Source organism: Mauremys mutica, chromosome 5 (genome assembly GCF_020497125.1).
Source record: "Mauremys mutica isolate MM-2020 ecotype Southern chromosome 5, ASM2049712v1, whole genome shotgun sequence".
In the NCBI taxonomy this organism is placed as follows: domain Eukaryota; kingdom Metazoa; phylum Chordata; order Testudines; family Geoemydidae; genus Mauremys; species Mauremys mutica.
The window spans coordinates 141,805,540-141,821,636 of NC_059076.1; the positions used below are offsets into that span (position 1 = coordinate 141,805,540).

Below are 16,097 nucleotides of genomic sequence, written 5' to 3' on the forward strand. Positions count from 1 at the left end.
GGACACTCTGTCACCTAGCAACTAAACCTCTGTTTTACTGGCTGGCTCAGAGTCACGTCTAACTGAAAAGTGGGTGTGTGTGCAGGACCCTCTGGCTTCCCCAGAACCCTGCTGTCACAGAGTGTGGGGGAGTCCGGGCCCGGCACCCCCGGCATCCTGCAATTCACCATGACTGTCAGCCAGCCAGTAAAGCAGAAGGTTTATTTAGAAGACAGGAACAGAGTCCAAAACAGGTCTTGCCGATACAGACAACAGGACCCCCTGTAGTTAGGTCCATCCGTGGGCCCCAGGTAGGCCACAGCCCCGTTGGGAATCCCAAGCCCCGTCGGGCGCCCCTCTCCATTTCCCAGCCAGCTCCCAAACTGAAACTCCCCCCTGCATCTCACTCAGCCTCCCCCCGGCTCCTCCCCCAGCCTCTGTCCTTTTTCCAGTGTCCCGGGCAGAGGTGTCACCTGGCCTCCAAACCCCCTCTTGGGGTCTCAGGTTACATGCTCAGGTATCCTCCCTTCCCCAGTGCAGCCGTCCCAGCACAACTCCCCTGCACCCTTCCCAGGTCAATACTCCCCTCTCAGCATTCACATCACACAGCCGGAACATTCCCACTTCCTCACACCTGCCTGGGCAGACTCGCGTGGGAAGCGCACAAAGGGGACATATGCTCCATGCTCCCAGAAGAGACCCAGGAGGCGAAGCCCTGTGAGCTTCTTGCCCTGCAGACAGTCTGCTCCATGGGAGAGGAGGCTCCCCAAAGTCCTGACTGGCTTTGTGGGGAGCAGTTCCAGAGCATCGCCCGGGGACTCCGTAACACCGTCGTCTTTGGAACCCCCCTTCAGGTAGTTGAAAGCAGCTATCAAATCCCCCCTCACTCTTCTCTTCTGCAGACCAAACAATCCCAGTTCCCTCAGCCTCTCCTCATAAGTCATGTGCTCTAGCCCCCTAGTCATTTTTGTTGCCCTCCGCGAGACTCTTTCCAATTTTTCCACATCCTTCTTGTAGTGTGGGGCCCAAAACTGGACACAGTACTCCAGATGAGGCCTCACCAATGCCGAATAGAGGGGAATGACCATGTCCCTCGATCTGCTGGCAATGCTCCTACTTATACAGCCCAAAATGCCGTTAGCCTTCTTGGCAACAAGGGCACTTTGCTGACTCATATCCAGCTTTTCCTTTGTCGCAGCAGGGAGCCTAGCTGAGCTCGGTGCGGAGCTGCAGCTGCCCACTGAACCTCACATCCTCACCCGCACCCTCCACTTCCGTCAGCCCCGTCTCCCTGCCTGTCTCCTGACCCTTCCTGGGCGTCTTTCATGTGTTCAAATCCAGAACAGCTGCCACATGGCATCTGGATTGCACTGAAACCAAAGGGGATAAACAACCCCCGGAGCAGGCCCTTGTTCACCTGACACCTGCACAACCAAACATAAGAATCTAAGAGCGTCCAGACTGGGTCAGACCAAAGGTCCATCTACCCCCGCATCCTGTCTGCTGACAGTGACCAGTGCCAGGTGCCCCAGAGGGAATGAACAGAACAGGGAATCCATCCCCAGTTGCCCATTCCCAGCTTCAGGCAAAGAGACTAGGGACACCATCCCTGCCCATCCTGGCTAATAGCCAATGATGGGCCTATCCTCCATGAACTTATCTAGGAACTCTGTTATGGTTCTGGCCTTCACAATATCCCCTGTCAAGGAGTTCCACAGGTTAACTGTGCATTTTGTGAAGAAATACCTCCTTTTGTTTGTTTTGTTTGTTTGTCTTAAACCTTCACTTGGTGACCCCTAGTTCTTGTGTTATGAGAAGGAGTAAATAACACTCCCTTATTTACTTTCTCCACCCCAGTCATGATTTTATAGATCTCAGTCATATCTCCCCTTAGTCGTCTCTTTTCCAAGCTGAAAAGTCCCAGTTTTATTAATCTCTCCTCATATGGCAGCTGTTCCATACCCCTAATCCCTTTTCTGAACCTTTTCCAATTCCAATATATCTGTTTTGAGATGGGTGGGTGTACCATGGATTTATATAGAGGCAATAGGATATTTTCTGTCCCTTTCTTAGTGATCCCGAACATTCTGTTCGCTTTTTTGAAGCCGCTGCACATTGAGTGGTTGTTTTCAGAGAACTGTCCACAATGACTCCAAGATCCCTCTCTTGAGTGGAAACAGCTAATTCAGACCCCATCGTGTTATAAGTACAGTTGGGATTATGTTTTCCAATGTGCGTTACTTTGCATTAATCAACATTGAATTTCATTTGCCATTTTATTGCCCAGTCACCCATCAAAGCCCTGAGAGGGGCCCCTTGTGCTGGGAGCTTTAGAAAAACAGCCTGGTCCTTATCTCAGCACTTCCAGCTCCAGTTGCTCCTTGTCCTTGGAGGAACAGGTTCCCTCCCCGTCCCCGAGCCCTGGGGAAAACCCTTCTCTGCTAACACAGCTACATCTCTCTGCCCCTGCTCACGGTTAGACGCGTGTGCTCGGGCAGGGAAGGGGCAGAGGGTAAGGAAAGGAGGTGTCACTGTGAAATGGGGGGATGAGAGGGAGCTGGTCCCCAGAGATGGGGGCTGTGAGGATTCGACCCTGGTGATCTCCTCCTGGGAGAGGCTGATGGTGGCAGTGAGCTGGGGAGGGGGAGCCTGGCTGGCTTTTATGGCCAGCCCATGGCACTGCGCTGCCCGGCAGGAGGCTGGGATGCTGGGCAGGGACTCCCATCTCTCCCCCTGTGCCCTTCTCCCGTTGGGGACTGGCAGGGGAGAGAATGCACTGGGAAGCACTGACCGAGCACCCTCGCCCGCTGCCCGTGGTGCTGTCTGGCCGGCACAAGGCTGAGCTCTGGGTTCGTGGTCAGTGGAGCAAGCGATCGCTGCCCAGGACGCTCTGCAGAGACCACAAAGCCAAGGAGAGGCCAGCGGGAGTCCAGGGACCGGTGCAGCCTCTTGTGCTTACCTTTGGCCTGGGGAGCAGCTTCCGTCATCGGCATGTTCTCATAGATATCCTCATCCGCCATTGTCCTGCCTTCGCGCTGAGCCGAGCCCCTGATCACTGGCCTGTGGGTCCTTTCAGCAGCCTGCTGGGTTAGAGCCTCCCTCTGACAGCAGCCCTGGCCCAGAAATAGAAATGGGAAGTGATGCCTGGCAGTTGGATGAGGGAAGGAGGGGTAGTGGGAGGTCTGGAGATAAGAGATGGTTGCACGGGGGAGGGAGGTGGAGGGGGAGGGCATGGAGGGGAGAGATGGGTGGATGGGGGAAGGAGGCGTGAGGGAAGAGGAAGACAGTGCTCTGTCGGCAGCACCTGGCCATAGGTGCTGGATCTAGGGGGGCTGCCGCACCCCCTGGCTGGAGGCGGTTTCCATCACATGCAGGGTTACAGTTCGGTTCAGTGGCTCTCAGCACCCCACTATTCACAGTGTTCCAGCCCCCTGGGCCCAGCCTTTCATGGCCCCCTCTTGCGGGTGGGGCTCTGGCGAGAGCGTAAAGGCATCATCCCCGTGCGCGGCGCGTGCGATTGGCTGTCGGAGGTCGTGCAGCGGAGGGACTGGGCCTGGGGAAGCCTGGGCCCTCTCCCCTCCTGGGATACCCCCAGCTCCACCCCAGCCATGGCATCCTGCTCTGTGTCCTGGGCCCACTTGTGTTGTGGGGCCTCCAGCATCATCCCGCTGAAGCACGGTGAGGGACAGGCTGGGGGCAGTGTGGGGGCCAGGCCTGTGTTCTGCTCTTTGCCTCCGGACCACACCCCTTCCCCCCAGTATGGCACCCTGGGCAGTCACCCACATCACCCGCCCCGAAGGCCGGCCCTATCCTATGGGCATCCACAACTGTCCAAATCTGCATCTTGTTCCTATGTGTGTCCATCCACGGGTGGGAGTTCTGCTGTCCAAAGAGACAGACCCTGCTCACTGCTCCGGCGGTAACATGGGATGAGAGGGGGCACGTGTGGAATCAAAGGTTAGCGTGTTACACAAGCACTCCTGGTGAGTACGAGCAGCACTGGTACAAGCAGCCAAGTGGGCACACGCCCAGCGATACACAAACGCTGGTGGCTGAACGCTGACATGACTTTGTAGCGTAGACACGGCCTCGGTCGCCATCTCTGGGGCTGTACAGGAGGTTTCCAGGAAGGACAAGCAGCCTTGCTGGCTTTTTCCTCTCCACTGATCACTCCCAGTTTGTCGAGTTTTGCTGGGAAACTTCCCCAGCCAGGCTGAGTTCAGTCTCCAGCTCCCTAGGTGAGACCAGTCCCCACATGGTCAGCTCTGCTCTGGCTGCTAGTCCAGGGCTGCTGCCTGCTGAGGGGGTGTCTGGACGCTGGGCTAGGAGACGACAGTTTGGAGTTTAGTGTAGTTGTGTAACCTGCACCTTGAGCCCTGCACCCCTTTGTGGGGAGGGGAAATCCTGGGACCGACGCAGCCTGACACCTGCCTGAGGAGGATCCCGGCCAGCAGAGACCAGCCCCTCTGCAGTGACCGAGGGGTCCAGAGTCAGCTCTGACCCTGAGGATCATTCATGGAGTTTGTGAGTGCACCAGGGAATTTGTTTTGGGGACCCCCTACTTCCTGAACTGTGTCCCCAAGCCAGGGAGTGACGGTTTGGGGATTTTATAACCTGCTGCTTATTAAACCTGTGGAAGGACTTAACACCTCCTCCCACTTGTGAGTCCTTTGGGTTGTACTGAACCCAGCCAGCCACACGGCTAAACCACTGAAGAGACGATCTTGTGGTCATAGGTCATCAAAGGCCCCAACAAAGTACGGTACCGACGGTACACTGATCTTACATTTCATACATCAGGTCCCGTGACTGGGGAAAGTCACGGGTATTAGCAGTGTTTTACCCTGTTATGGTATGTTTGTCTCCTGTTTAATATAATTACTGATAAGGGGGCTGTGTGTGTGTTAAACGTTCGCTCACTAAGAAATTGTCTGGGACTCTCTGAGCTGACTGGCAGCTGTTGTTAACCCCTACAGGCAGGGGGTGGTACCGTAGCTCTGAGCTTCAATTCTGTGCAATACGTTTCTTTTTTGAAGCCCTGAAAAGACAGAGCTCAGGCCTGCGCTTCAGCAGGGAATTGTACTGAGGGGCAGGGAAGGGGGGTGTCACAGTTACACATAATTCTGCCTCCGCCTCCCCCAGCCCATTGCATCTGTTCCCTGCTGCAGCAATACCACTGGTCCAGCACGGCCTGACTCCTGGCAGCGGCTTCCCCCTCACCTACCAGGTGAGTGGTGTCAGGGGCGGGCTGGCCCTTTTAGGGGATTTGGGCTCAGCCCCATCAGTGTGCAGTTATCCCCCACCCCAGTGATGGTTTGGGATGCTGGCTGGATCAGACATCATGTGATGGTAGCCTGGGGTAGGGGCAGGGCTGCTTGTAAAATGGAGCCTGCTGTCTCACAGAGGGGAGACAAGGGGCTCGGAAAGATATAGGGGGCTGGTGGGAGAGGCCCAGAACCTTGCAAGGGGCTCATAGAGCTCCCTCACTCAGGGAGAGCTGGTGCCTGGTTCCCTGATAGACGGGGAAAGGGCAGAAAGAGACCTGTGGAGGATCCAGAGGGGATCCAGGGAGCACCTTCCCCCACACCAGCCAGAGGGAAAGGCCTGGCTGGAGCTACCTGAGTGAGGGCCAGGAGCCAACCCTTAAGGCCTGGTCATCACTGCAGAAGAGGGACGTTAACTCAGAGAATCATAGAACCATCGAGCTAGAAGGGGCCACAAGGGTCGTCTAGTCTAACCCTGCCAAGCTGCCAGGTTTGCTGTGTCTAAACCATCCCAGGCAGTCAGCGAGCCTTTGAAACCCTCCAGTGAAGGAGCTTCCACAACCCCCACCCCCAGGCATCTGTTCCAGTGTCCTACTGTTCTTACAGAGAGGAAGTTTGTCCTGAGATTTAATCTCGATCTGCTGTGCTGTAGTTTGAACCCATCGCCCCTCGTCCTGCCGTCTCTGGCAAAAGAGAACAACTTTTCTCCATCTTTCTTATGTCAATCTTTCAAGTGTTTGAAGCCTGCTGTCATGTCCCCCCTTAGTCTCCTCTTTTCCAAACCAAAGATACCCGGTTCCTTCAGTCTTTGCTGAGATGACTTGCATTGCATTCCATCCCTCTGACCATCTGTGTCCACCTCTGGATACTCTCCAGTTTCTCTACATCCTTTCTATACATTGGTGACCAGAATTGGACACAGTTCTCCAGCTGAGGCCTACCCAGCACCGAGTAGAGTGGTACTGTCACCTCCTATGACTTGCATGCGAGGCCTCTGTTACTGCAACATAAAGCTGCATTTGCTTTTTCTGCAACAGCATCGCATTGCTGACTCATGTTGAGGTTGGGATCCACCACAAGTCCCCGATCCCTCTCAGCTGTGCTGCTGCCAAACCAGTTTCCCCCCATTCTGTATTTGTGCATTTGGTTGTTCTTCCCTATGTGCAGCACCTTACGTTTGTCTTTGTCGAATTTCATGTTGTTGTCTATAGCCCAGTTCTCCAACTTAGCAAGATCCCTCTGAATTTTAGCTTTATCCTCCAAAGTGTTGTAACCCTTCCCTCCTAGCCTTGTGTCATCTGCAGACTCGATGTGTGTGCTCTCCAGACCTACACTCAGTGTACGGGGAGATTTTGGCAAACCAGTGAAGTGCCTGAAACCACTGTGGCTTAGTGCTAAAAGCAGGCCGTAAAGTGGCCATGCAGCAGGCTTAGCTTGACCAAGGAAGGAGGGGATGGGGGTTTGGGTGCCACAGAAAGGGCAGCTTGACCCCATGTCATTCCTGATAAGAACTGTGTTGAAGTTGCTGATGCAGGCATTTTAGAGGAGCAGGATGTGCCCTCAAGAATGTGTCTGACAGGGTCTCAAGGCTGCAAACTCTGGGAAACCCCCCCACCTGATTAATCAATAATCAGAAGGAAGCCTCTTGCTGGGCCATTGGAATTCCTTGCTGAACAAGTTTTCTTTAAGGGACATGTCATTGTGTTATAAATAAGGGGAAAAACTTTGAGGTGGGGGACTCTTCAGGACCGGTCTCTCCCTCGGGATGCATCTTGTGTTCCCCACTGGCAGACGGGCTGCTGCTGTGCCACTTGAGAGCCACACTCAGCCAGGAGAAGGGGAAGAAATTCTGGACCCTTTGTGTTTTTGTTGTTGTTTTTTTTTGTTTTTGGTAACAAAATAGCAGATAAGAGCTGTAGTAAAAGAAATAAGGAAAAAAGACAGTGCCTCTCTGGAGCAACAGCAGGGGTGAGGTGAACACAAAAAAAGAAGAAGCAACATTAGAAACACTGAGCCTTAATGTGGCTCTGAGTAATCAGATTGTACTTTGATGAAGGTACATGAAAACTCTGTGAGCACAAAAGAAACAGTTACACCTTATGTAAAAGTTGATATGGCTAATATAATGTTATAGAAGTAAAACTATGAAAGGAAGGTGCATTTTTCCCCAGGACATGTGCAGTGTATATTGTAGAAGGGGTAAAAGAAATGCAAACAAAACATGCTACTTAATTAAAATCCTATTAGAGCTCTAAAGTGAGCCACAATAGGTTGTGTTTTCTTTTTCAGCTGGCTGGGTGTTCTGGAAACAGGAGTTGAAAGTGAAAAGAAATCAAAACTCGGGTGGAAGTTGATTTTGTCCTTTTAAGACAGGGTCTCTGAGCTGCTGATGGCTTTGGAGGCAAAAGCAAGCCAGAAAGCGACTGTGTTAATGCAAATCACCTAACTGATAGAGGAAAGAGAGAACTGTCCATAAATGGCACCACAAAGGAGCTGCAGATAATGAATATGCCTGGTCAGCAAACAAACTACCTGAAACCAAAAGGCTCAAATTATGACCCTCCAGAGGAAGATGGAAAACGAAGTCAAACCTAAAAATATGAGAGGGACAGGTTAACCCCAAGTAGGAAAAAATATCCTTTTTCTGTGTGTATGAAGTGCTGAAATCTGAAGACAGGTACGAAAGGGGTCTGCTTATATGCATGACACCCCTACCTTTTAATTCACCAAAACCCCAAGGATATAATTACATTAAAAAGCCTATGCAAAGATTTCAAGAGAACATTGTACACACTGGCCTCAAAAACAAATTGTCTAAATAAAAGGCATGGTATAACAAGATACTTTGAATAGACTTGATCTTAATATTAAACATTGGGATAAATTTAATGTTAATAAGTACCCCTGTAACAATGTATAGTGTGTATGATTTTTGGGAAAACCTTTAAGGTCATATGGTAATGATGCTTCTCAGCTATTACCTGTGAACACACTTCAAGCTTAGCACAGCAGAGAAATATTGCAAACTTGGTCTGCTGTATAAGAAGGCAAACCGAGGTTCACCACCTCATGAATGTAATGACTGAACAAAGACTCCTCGTTGTTTTTGCTGATACAGACTAACACGGCTACCACTCTGGAACCTGTCACCATGCAAGGCACTGAATTCAGCCGTATGAAGTAGAAATCCATCAACTTCATGAAAAAACTCGTGCAGATACAGACAGACATCATCTTCCTTTCCAAACGCAAAGAAATGGACATAATACCAAAGGACTGAAGGTAAAGAATCCATTACAATCAACATACCACACAGACTATGGTGAGAGATTGTGCCACACTCTCAAAGAAACTGCGGAACCACCTGATCAACATCCTATACAGCAAACCAGAGAGGATCAAGAATGAACTCTTATCTCCTTAGACTGACCTCACCCTTGGTAAAGCAACCCCCATCCTCTCATGTGTTTACACCTGCTCCTCTATTTTTCACTTCATGCATCTGAGGGAGTGGGCTCTAGCCCACAAAAGCTTATGCCCAAATAAATGTATTAGTCTCTAAGGTGCCACAAGGACTCCTCCTTGTTTATGCTGATACAGACTAACACGGCTGCCGCTCTGAAACCTATAATTCCCCCTAAACCCTTAAAAGGTAGGAGCCATTGAAATCTGGCCTGCCTATAGAACAAAACCACAGGAACGTATGGGGGTAATTCCTCTTTGTTGCCAGCAATCAGCAAGGATATTTGTAAAAGGAAGGGATATTTTAAGCAATAATCTGCCACCCCAAAAGGGGTAGAAATATGTTCTGTTTGTCTTTCAGAAAATGAGGAAAAGCTGGTACCAGCTGAGGAGCAACCCAGAATACCATGGATCTATTGTTGCGACAAAGATTGTGTTTTGTGTTTTATGTTTTGTCTTGTGTTGTTTGTCTTGTTGCTACCATTGTTGTGTACTGTGTTACAATAAAAAGTAAATACTGCATTAGGCAGAAAAGGCTTAACAACCATTTTAACTGTATTTCCAGAAACCAATGTTGCAGAAGGGCGGAGGTCAAGAATCGCCAGCCTGTTAACAGGGAAACATCCTGAGGGGTGGTAAAGGCACATTTAAAGGCAAAATATGCATGAGATACAGGGTTTATCTGTTGGGGGGAATAAAAGGATGGACATAAAAAAAATTTTTAAGGCAAAAAGTGAAATTACCAAGGGAAAAAGGGTATGGAAAAACATTGGTTACTCAATGACTAAGACGTGCCAATTGTTACTTCTTAGTCAACTTCCAGCATCCAAGCCCAGCTGAATGCACCTGGGTGTTGTATGACACTGGATGTAAGGAAAGAAAAGCCATTGCCACACCTTCCCTGATTACTATAAGGGGCAGTACAGTAAAGGCCCAGTGAAGGCAGAGCTGCCCTAATACTATCTCAATGTGAACTACTGAAGGTTATTGGAGTTCCCTGGCAGCCGGGGTGGGGGTGGGAGGGGTGGGGGTTGGGCAGCCTACAGAAAAGGCTCCCAAGAAATGCACTGAACTGCTTTGGGTGGAACTGGATTAGAAGCTGGAGTGCTGGATGCTACTAGCATAGAGGTATTGGCAAACAAACCAAGTTATGTTCATAAAGTAAATCATAATCTATATGAGAATAAATGTTTCTGTCATATTGTAGCAATCAGGGGATGTGAGTTTGACTTTCATGTACCCAAATTTCAATATAGTGTGACAAAGTCCCTCTTCTACCTTGGTGGGTCCTGCGCTTCTTGACGGATTTGCTCACCTCAGTGATCTTCCCCTCTGGTGGAACCCACGGTCTGGATCAACAACTCCTGTGTCTGATCATGCTTGATGGTATGATAATTCCTCACTCCTCCAGCAGCACACCCTCTCAGTCTCAGCTCCTTGTGCCTCTTGTTCCCAGCTCCTCACACGCACTTCTCTCCTCTGGCTCCTTCCCCCCAGACTGGAGTGAGCTCCCCTTTTTATACCAGGTGCCTTGATTAGCCTGTCCCGATTGGCTGCAGGTGCTCCAATCAATGTAGCTCTCTCCGGTGCCTTCTAGAAAGTTCTTAATTGGCCCCAGGTGCCTTGATTAGCCTGGAGCAACTGCCATTTTGGTTCCCATGGTACTAGGGATTTGCTTAGCCTGGGGCTAACATACCTGCTCCTCAGTACTTTCCTGTAGCCATCCGGCCTTGCTCCATCACATATCCCCACCCTCTGCTCAACACCATAGGGTTGGGCAACTTGGGACGCCAGGCAGTGTGCTCGTGAAAGACCATCAGCGTTGCCGTGGTGGCATCCAGCCCTATGCCGTATGCGGAACTGGAATGGTTGGAGGGATAAGAACCACCTGGTGACCCTTGCATTCTTCTCCCTATTTCTCTGCATCCATTGAAGGGGTGCATGGTCCGTCACAAGAGTAAACCGTCGGCCTAAGAGGTAATAACGCAGTGTCTCCATGGCCCATTTGACAGCAAGGCATTCTCTCTCGACTACTGCATACTTCCGTTCTCGTGGGAGCAGCTTTCTGCTTAGGTAGAGAATCGGGTGTTCTTCATCTCCAATCAATTGCGACAGAACTGCCCCCAACCCCACCTCAGAGGCATCTGTCTGTAAAATAAATTCCTTGGTAAAGTCCGGGGCTATGAGTACGGGGTCATTACAGAGGGCTGTCCGAAGGTCTACAAACGCCCCTTCTGCAGCGTCGGTCCACTTCACCACGTCTGGACCTCGAGCCTTCACCAGATCCGTTAGAGGACTTGCCCTACTGGCGAAGTGGGGAATAAACCGTCGGTAGTAACCTACCACGCCTAGGAATGCACGGACCTGCTTCTTCCGGGTCGGCCGGGGCCAGTTTTGAATCGCTTCTAGTTTATTAGTTTGGGGCTTCACTATACCTCTTCCTACAATATATCCCAGGTACCTAGCCTCTGCTAGTCCTATGGCACACTTAGCAGGATTAGCGGTGAGGCCAGCCCGCCTTAAGGTGCGTAGCACTGCCTCAACTTTCTCCAAGTAGGTTCCCCAGTCTGGCGTATGGATGATGACATCATCTAGGTATGCAGCTGCATAACTAGTATGGGGGCGCAGCAGCTTATCCATGAGGCGCTGGAATGTGGCTGGGGCCCCATGTAACCCAAAAGGGAGGACAGTGTACTGGAATAGCCCGTCTGGGGTGGAGAACGCTGTCTTTTCTTTAGCTTCTTTGGTCAGGGGAATCTGCCAATACCCTTTTGTCAGATCCAGTGTAGTCAAGAATCGGGCACTACCCAGTCGGTCAACCAGTTCGTCGATGCGTGGTATGGGGTATGCATCAAATTGGGATACTTCATTCAGTCGGCGAAAGTCATTACAGAATCTCGTGGTACCATCAGGTTTGGGCACTAGAACGATTGGACTGCACCACTGACTGTAGGATTCTTCAATAACGCCTAATTCTAACATTTTCTTTACTTCGGCCTTGATTTCTTCTCTTTTGGCTGCTGGGATTCGGTAGGGTCTCAGTGTTACCTTGGCTCCAGGGATCATGCGGATATGGTGATAGGTCTCAGTCGTCCGCCCTGGTTTTGTAGAGAACACATCTCGATTGCGATTAATCATGTCAGCTGCCTCGATCTTTTGGATTGGTGTCAAGTCGGGTGATATCTTCACTTGCTCGTGTAAGTTATCCTCCTGGGGAAGGGTCTCCCGGGTGACTAAGCATGCCTCTCGATCATGCCAAGGTTTTACAAGATTGATGTGGTAAATTTGCTCCGGTTTCCTGCGGCCTGGCTGCCGCACCTTATAGTTTACCTCTCCCACGGCTTCAATCACTTCATAGGGTCCCTGCCATTGGGCCAACAGCTTGCTTTCTGTTGTGGGCACAAGGACCATTACTCGATCCCCTGGTTGGAACCGTCGAAGCTTTGCTTGGTGGTTATAATGGGTCCGTTGGGTCTCCTGTGCTTTCTCCAAATGTTCTCGTACAATGGGTGTAACTCGGGCTATCCGATCCCTCATCTGTATTACATGCTCGACTATGTTCCTTCCAGGATTTGGCTCCTCTTCCCAGGCATCTCTGGCTATATCCAATATGCCTCGGGGGTGGCGCCCATATAGTAGTTCGAATGGAGAGAAGCCTGTGGAGGCTTGTGGAACTTCCCGGATGGCGAACATGAGGTAAGGCAATAGGGTATCCCAGTCTTTCCCATCCCGGCTCACCACTTTCCGGATCATGGCCTTGAGGGTCCTATTGAACCTTTCCACAAGGCCGTCTGTTTGCGGGTGGTATACAGAGGTCCGTAGGGCTTGTACATGGAGCAATGAACAGAGATCTTTCATCAACTTAGACACGAAAGGTGTCCCTTGATCAGTCAGTATCTCCTTGGGTAGCCCAACCCGGGAAAAGATCTGTACTAGCTCCTTAGCTATTGTCTTGGAAGCTGTGTTGCGTAGGGGGACGGCTTCCGGGTATCGGGTAGCATAGTCTAGTACAACCAGCACATGTTGGTGGCCCCGAGCTGTCTTCTCTAGGGGCCCAATCAGATCCATGGCTATGCGTTCAAATGGTACCTCTATTATTGGAAGAGGTATCAAAGGGGCCCGTAAGTGTGGGCGAGGGCTATGTAGCTGACACTCTGGACAAGAGGTGCAGTATCGCCTAACATCTTCATGTACTCCTGGCCAGAAGAACCTCCGCAGGATCCTGGCCTGGGTTTTCTCTACCCCTAAGTGTCCTCCAAACAGGTGACTGTGGGCGAGGCTCAATATGGCTTTTTGATGTTTTCGTGGCACCAGAAGTTGATGCATCTCCTGCTCCTGCATTTGCACCACACGGTACAGGAGATCTTTCTTCACTATAAAGTAGGGTCCTGGACCTCGGACCTTCCCCTCCACTGGTATCCCATCTATCTCAGCCACCTCTTTCCTGACGTTATCATATCTGGGGTCCTCTGCCTGGTCCCGTCCGAACGTCTCTCTCCCAGGACTAACCTGCCTGAGCTCCCAGGGGCCGGCTTCTGCTTCTTCCAATGGCCTGTCGCCCTCATGGCTGGGGCCAGCCTCCGGCTCACCTTCCGTGTTGGTAGTTTCACTGTTGGCTGCTCGTGCCCGTCTGCCTACTAGTGCAGTCTTCTGGCCTTGGGTCAGGATCTGGGTTCCCAAAGCCTTCGCGGCCTTCCTTTCTTTTTTTTTCTTCTGGGTCTTTTGGGGGGCTGAGAATAGATCCTGAGAAAACTCAGAAAACATTGGGGGTTGACATTCCCCCAGTGATGAGTCGCTGTCAACAGGGTCTCCACTTCCCTGCAGCCTCTCAGGGGGAAGTAAATTATCAAACCCTGGATAGTCTCTCCCAATAACTACAGGGTATGGGAGTTTAGGTACAACACCCACTGTCACCTCAATGGGGTTCCCCTGAACCTCTATCTCCACTGGGATGGTGGGGTATTGGCTCATGGCCCCATGCACACATGTCACTGCTACACGTTTGGCTTGCAGCAGCTGGCTACTTTTTACCAGCTTACCCGATATAAGGGTGATAGCACTTCCTGAGTCCACCAGTGCTGTAGTCTCTGTTCCATTTATCTTCACTGGCCTGGTGTAGTTATGTGGGGCTAATGCAACGCCCGCCAGGTGGATAAGGGAGCATGGGACCTCCCAATCCCCCAAGTTGCATTGCATAGGCTCTTCGGTGCTGGGACATTGTGCTGCTATGTGTCCCCACTCCCCACATGCATAACATCTATAATTATTTCTAGTCAGTCTCCCATCCTGTGGGCTAGGGGTTTTAGTCACAGGGTTCCCTCCACTCAGGCCAATCCCTTCCTTCTGGAGTCTCTGTTGGTTTTCAGCTCCCCTCTTCCTCCACCTAGGACTCCCCAGGGGTTTGGCTGTCCCTCCTTCCAGGGTTGGGGTTGGGTGTTTGCTACAGAAGGGGCTTTCCTTGCGTAGTTGGGTCAATTCCCTGGCTGTCATGCGTCTTTCTATCAGCGTGATCATCTCATCATAGGTGCACGGATCGTTCTGGCCTACCCATTTGCGGAGATCTGGTGGCAGTGCCCTTGTGTACCGGTCAATGACCAGAACCTCTAGTATCTCTTCCGGACTCCGGGATTCTGTTTGCAACCATTTTCGTGCGAGATGGACGAGGTCATATAATTGGGATCGTGGGGTTTTGTCTTCCCGGTACCGCCACTCATGATACCGCTGGGCCCGTACTGCGGATGTTACCCCAGATCTGGCCAAGATCTCTGCCTTCAGCTGGGAGTAGTCTGCTGCAGCTTCTTCAGGCAGATCATGGTAGGCCTTCTGGGCCTCCCCACACAGGAACGGGGCAAGGATGCTAGCCCACTGATCTCGAGGCCAGGCCTCCCGTAGAGCTGTCCTCTCAAAGGCCAGAAGGTATGCCTCTACATCATCTTCCCTCGTCATTTTCTGCAGCCAATGGTTAGCCCGTATGAGCCGTGTCCCATCATGCCCACGGTTCATTTCTGCAAGTGTCTTTACCTGGCTTACCAGTTCCAGCAACATAGCTCGGTCTTGAACAGCTTGGTCCATCAGCAGGCGGTTAGTTTCTTGCTGCAGCCGCACTGCTTCTTGCTGGGCAGCTGCCTGGACACGAGTAGCCTCCTGCTGGGCCGCCGTGGCTTGTATCAGTGCCCGTACTACATTATCCATTGTGGTAACAAATTGTAAACCCCCTTCTTTTTTTTTTTTTTGTGGTTTTTTTTTTTTTTGCTGTGTTTTTTAAATCACCCTCCTTCTTCCGCCGCGCTGTGCACACCAAACATCCCACTCCTGACACCAGTTGTGACAAAGTCCCTCTTCTACCTTGGTGGGTCCTGCGCTTCTTGACAGATTTGCTCACCTCAGTGATCTTCCCCTCTGGTGGAACCCACAGTCTGGATCAACAACTCCTGTGTCTGATCATGCTTGATGGTATGATAATTCCTCACTCCTCCAGCAGCACACCCTCTCAGTCTCAGCTCCTTGTGCCTCTTGTTCCCAGCTCCTCACACGCACTTCTCTCCTCTGGCTCCTTCCCCCCAGACTGGAGTGAGCTCCCCTTTTTATACCAGGTGCCTTGATTAGCCTGTCCTGATTGGCTGCAGGTGCTCCAATCAATGTAGCTCTCTCCGGTGCCTTCTAGAAAGTTCTTAATTGGCCCCAGGTGCCTTGATTAGCCTGGAGCAACTGCCATTTTGGTTCCCATGGTACTAGGGATTTGCTTAGCCTGGGGCTAACATACCTGCTCCTCAGTACTTTCCTGTAGCCATCCGGCCTTGCTCCATCACAATAGTCAGTTAAACGTGTCTGATACTTTGTATTCTGTTGTAACACCTGTACCTCTTGGAATGGATTTAACTGCCTTACAAACATTGCTTGTACACCCTGATTCACAGAACCAACTAGATACTGCAAAACAGGAAGGGCGCAGAGTCATGGTCACCGTGCATCAGAATGCGGATGAAATTAAACAGGTATTTGCCAGAATTGGCCAAGACCTGTCACACCACTGGTGGGAAGTGTTATTGGGATGGTCCCCCACTGGCACATCCTGAATTTGGCCCTACACCCCATCATAGTAATCTTGGGGTCCCAGTTAGTAGTGGTTTTTGTTACCAGCCAAATGACATGCTGGACTTGGCGCAAAATCCAGCAGTTGCAAGTCCCCCGACAGATGAGTCAGTGGCTACTGCCACCGGCACTCGTACTCCCGGGAAAGGAGGTTAAAACGATCACTTGTCAGTTGCTATGCTGGTGTGCTAAGTATGGGATGCCAACAAGAAGACAATTTGCTCAGTCTCGGTTAAGAGCCTTGAGCTTTCGTTGGATCTCAATGCAGATGCATCCAGAAAAGGTGTGGCGGCAACCATG

General features: G+C 51.1%; 2 protein-coding genes across 2 annotated transcripts in view; both read right to left on the reverse strand.

Moving 5' to 3' along the window:
- LOC123371817 (C-type lectin domain family 4 member F-like) overlaps positions 1 to 16,097 on the reverse strand; it is a 241,955-nt gene that overhangs the window by 46,742 nt on the left and 179,116 nt on the right. The gene's annotated exons all lie outside the window — the stretch shown is intronic.
- Positions 1 to 16,097, reverse strand: part of LOC123371094 (C-type lectin domain family 4 member F-like) — a 31,963-nt gene that overhangs the window by 15,004 nt on the left and 862 nt on the right. Inside the window, exon 2 of the mRNA XM_045018290.1 lies at positions 2,939 to 3,092. Coding sequence (XP_044874225.1) covers positions 2,939 to 2,999 — 61 coding nt within the window. The 5' untranslated portion in view covers positions 3,000 to 3,092. The remainder of the gene's footprint in view (positions 1 to 2,938; positions 3,093 to 16,097) is intronic.